General features: G+C 52.1%; 1 protein-coding gene across 4 annotated transcripts in view; it reads right to left on the reverse strand.

The window, feature by feature from the left end:
* The window catches only part of Ddx23 (DEAD-box helicase 23), a 21,520-nt gene that overhangs the window by 1,786 nt on the left and 17,461 nt on the right, over window positions 1-2,273 (reverse strand). For all 4 annotated transcript variants that reach the window (XM_031354914.1, XM_031354933.1, XM_031354923.1 and 1 more), the window contains 2 exons: window positions 507-658; window positions 229-337 (listed from right to left, as the gene is read on the reverse strand). In XM_031354914.1, coding sequence (XP_031210774.1) covers window positions 229-337; window positions 507-658 — 261 coding nt within the window. The remainder of the gene's footprint in view (window positions 1-228; window positions 338-506; window positions 659-2,273) is intronic.

A 2,273-nucleotide genomic window follows, 5' to 3' on the forward strand; every position in this document is an offset into this window, starting at 1 on the left:
CCCCCCCCCCCATGCCCAGTAGACAGAGACTCGGTCGGCATCCGTGTGCTGTGCCTGGACCAGAAGGGACTCCTAGTAACTGGTCAGCTCTCCCTCCTTTCTCTTCGGCCCTGGCTTGTTAGACGGAGTAAAGATTACACAGCGAGTGTGAGCCGACACTCCCCACTCCATCCCCAGTCCCATAAGCAGCAGCACTAGGGCTGGCTTTGCTCTGCCTGCCAGACGTACCCCCATCTTCTCCAGAGACTTGGCCAACACGTCACAACCCTTCTTCTGGTTGACAAAAATGATGATGGGTGGATCAAAACCTTGTTCCAAGATTGCCAGCAGCTTTTTCCTGGGGGCGGGGAGGAGAATGAGGTACACAAACTCAATCCCAGCAATGAATGAACCCCAAGGTCCTCAACAGAGACCTTACAAAGAATGAAACAGCAAACCCGACAGCCACCCACAAAGACAATGTCACACAAAAGCACTCAGGTTCCCCAGCCCGGCCGCCCCCATACCTCTTTTCTGATTCCGACATGAGGAAGACCTTCTGTTCCACCCGCTCATGGGGCTTGCCTGCAGAGCCAATGTATACCACAGCAGGTCGCCGAAGATAGCTCCTGGCTAGACGCTCCACCGCTGGGGGCATAGTAGCCGTGAACATGACTGTCTATAAAACAGGAGGTTCAGCCCTGGGCCCAGGCAGATGGAACTGCATCCCTACTGTCAACACAAGCAGCCCACCTCAGGCTAAAAACATTAAATGAGTCCTGCTGTAAACCTAACACTGTTGCCCTGGGAAACAGTGTTCTTTGCCTTTTCGTCTCACGCTAGGAAAGACTGGGAGCGCTGGCTACCACCTGTGATCCACATAGCATCGTGATTCCTTACATCATCATCACCATTACTATTATTTTTAAAGATTTATTTACTTATTTTATGTATATGAGTATACACTGTAGCTGTACAGATGGTTGTGAGCCTTCATCTGGTTGTTGGGAATTAACTTTTAGGACCTATGCTCGTTCAGGTTGGCCCCACTCAGCCCCGCTCACTCCAGTAGACCCCGCTTGGTCAAGCCCAATGATTTATTTATTATTATAAATAAGTACACTGTAGCTGTCTTCAGACACACCAGAAGAGAGCGTCAGATCTCATTACAGATGGTTGTGAGCCACCATGTGGTTGCTGGGATTTGAACTCAGGACCTTTGGAAGAGCATTTGGTGCTCTAACCCGCTGAGCCATCTCACCAGCCCTATTATTGGTTTTCAAAATAGGGTTTCTCCACATAGCCCTGGCTGTCCTTGAACTCGCTCTGTAGACTGGACTTGCCTCAGATTCAGAGAGATCCACCTGCTTCTGCCTTCCAAATGATGGGATTAAAGGTGCACCACTGCCCAGAGTGTCTATTTTTTTTTTAATGCATGAGTGCTCTCTGTATTACACCTACACACCAGAAGAGGGCATCAGATCCCGTTCTAGGTGCTCATGAGCCACCACATGGTTGCTGGGAACTGAACTCTGGAAAGGCAGCCAGCGCTGCCAACCCCTGAGCTGGCTCACCAGCCTCTCAGTCCTTAACATTTGTTCAGTTTTTTTTTTTTTTTTGGTTTTTCAAGACAGGGTTGGCACGCACCAACACTGCCCAGCTTGTTCAGCTTTTTTTGAGCCAAGATCTTGCTCCACAGATCTGACTGGTCTGAATCTCATACAGAAGACAAGCTAGCCTCAGTCCCAGCAATCCCTCTGCCTCCTCCTGAATGAGGCTTCAGGCATGAGCCATATGCCTGGCACTCTTTCTTCCTCTTAAGTAGCATGATTCTCTAGAATCAGCTTTCTAGGCTAAGCTAAATGGCTCTATACCTTGGACTGTCAGAGGACTGTACACAGGAACCACTAGCACGCTGGAGGCATGTGCAGTGGCAGCGGCGTGAGCACGCTGGAGGCATGTGCAGTGGCGTGAGCACACTGGAGGCATGTGCAGCGGCGTGAGCACACTGGAGGCATGTGCAGTGGCGTGAGCACGCTGGAGGCATGTGCAGCGGCGTGAGCACGCTGGAGGCATGTGCAGTGGTGTGAGCACACTGGAGGCATGTGCAGTGGCAGCGGCGTGAGCACGCTGGAGGCATGTGCAGTGGCGTGAGCACACTGGAGGCATGTGCAGCAGCGTGAGCACACTGGAGGCATGTGCAGTGGCGTGAGCACGCTGGAGGCATGTGCAGCAGCGTGAGCACACTGGAGGCATGTGCAGTGGCGTGAGCACACTGGAGGCATGTGCAGTGG

This window comes from Mastomys coucha, unplaced genomic scaffold (genome assembly GCF_008632895.1).
Source record: "Mastomys coucha isolate ucsf_1 unplaced genomic scaffold, UCSF_Mcou_1 pScaffold11, whole genome shotgun sequence".
Lineage (NCBI taxonomy): Eukaryota > Metazoa > Chordata > Mammalia > Rodentia > Muridae > Mastomys > Mastomys coucha.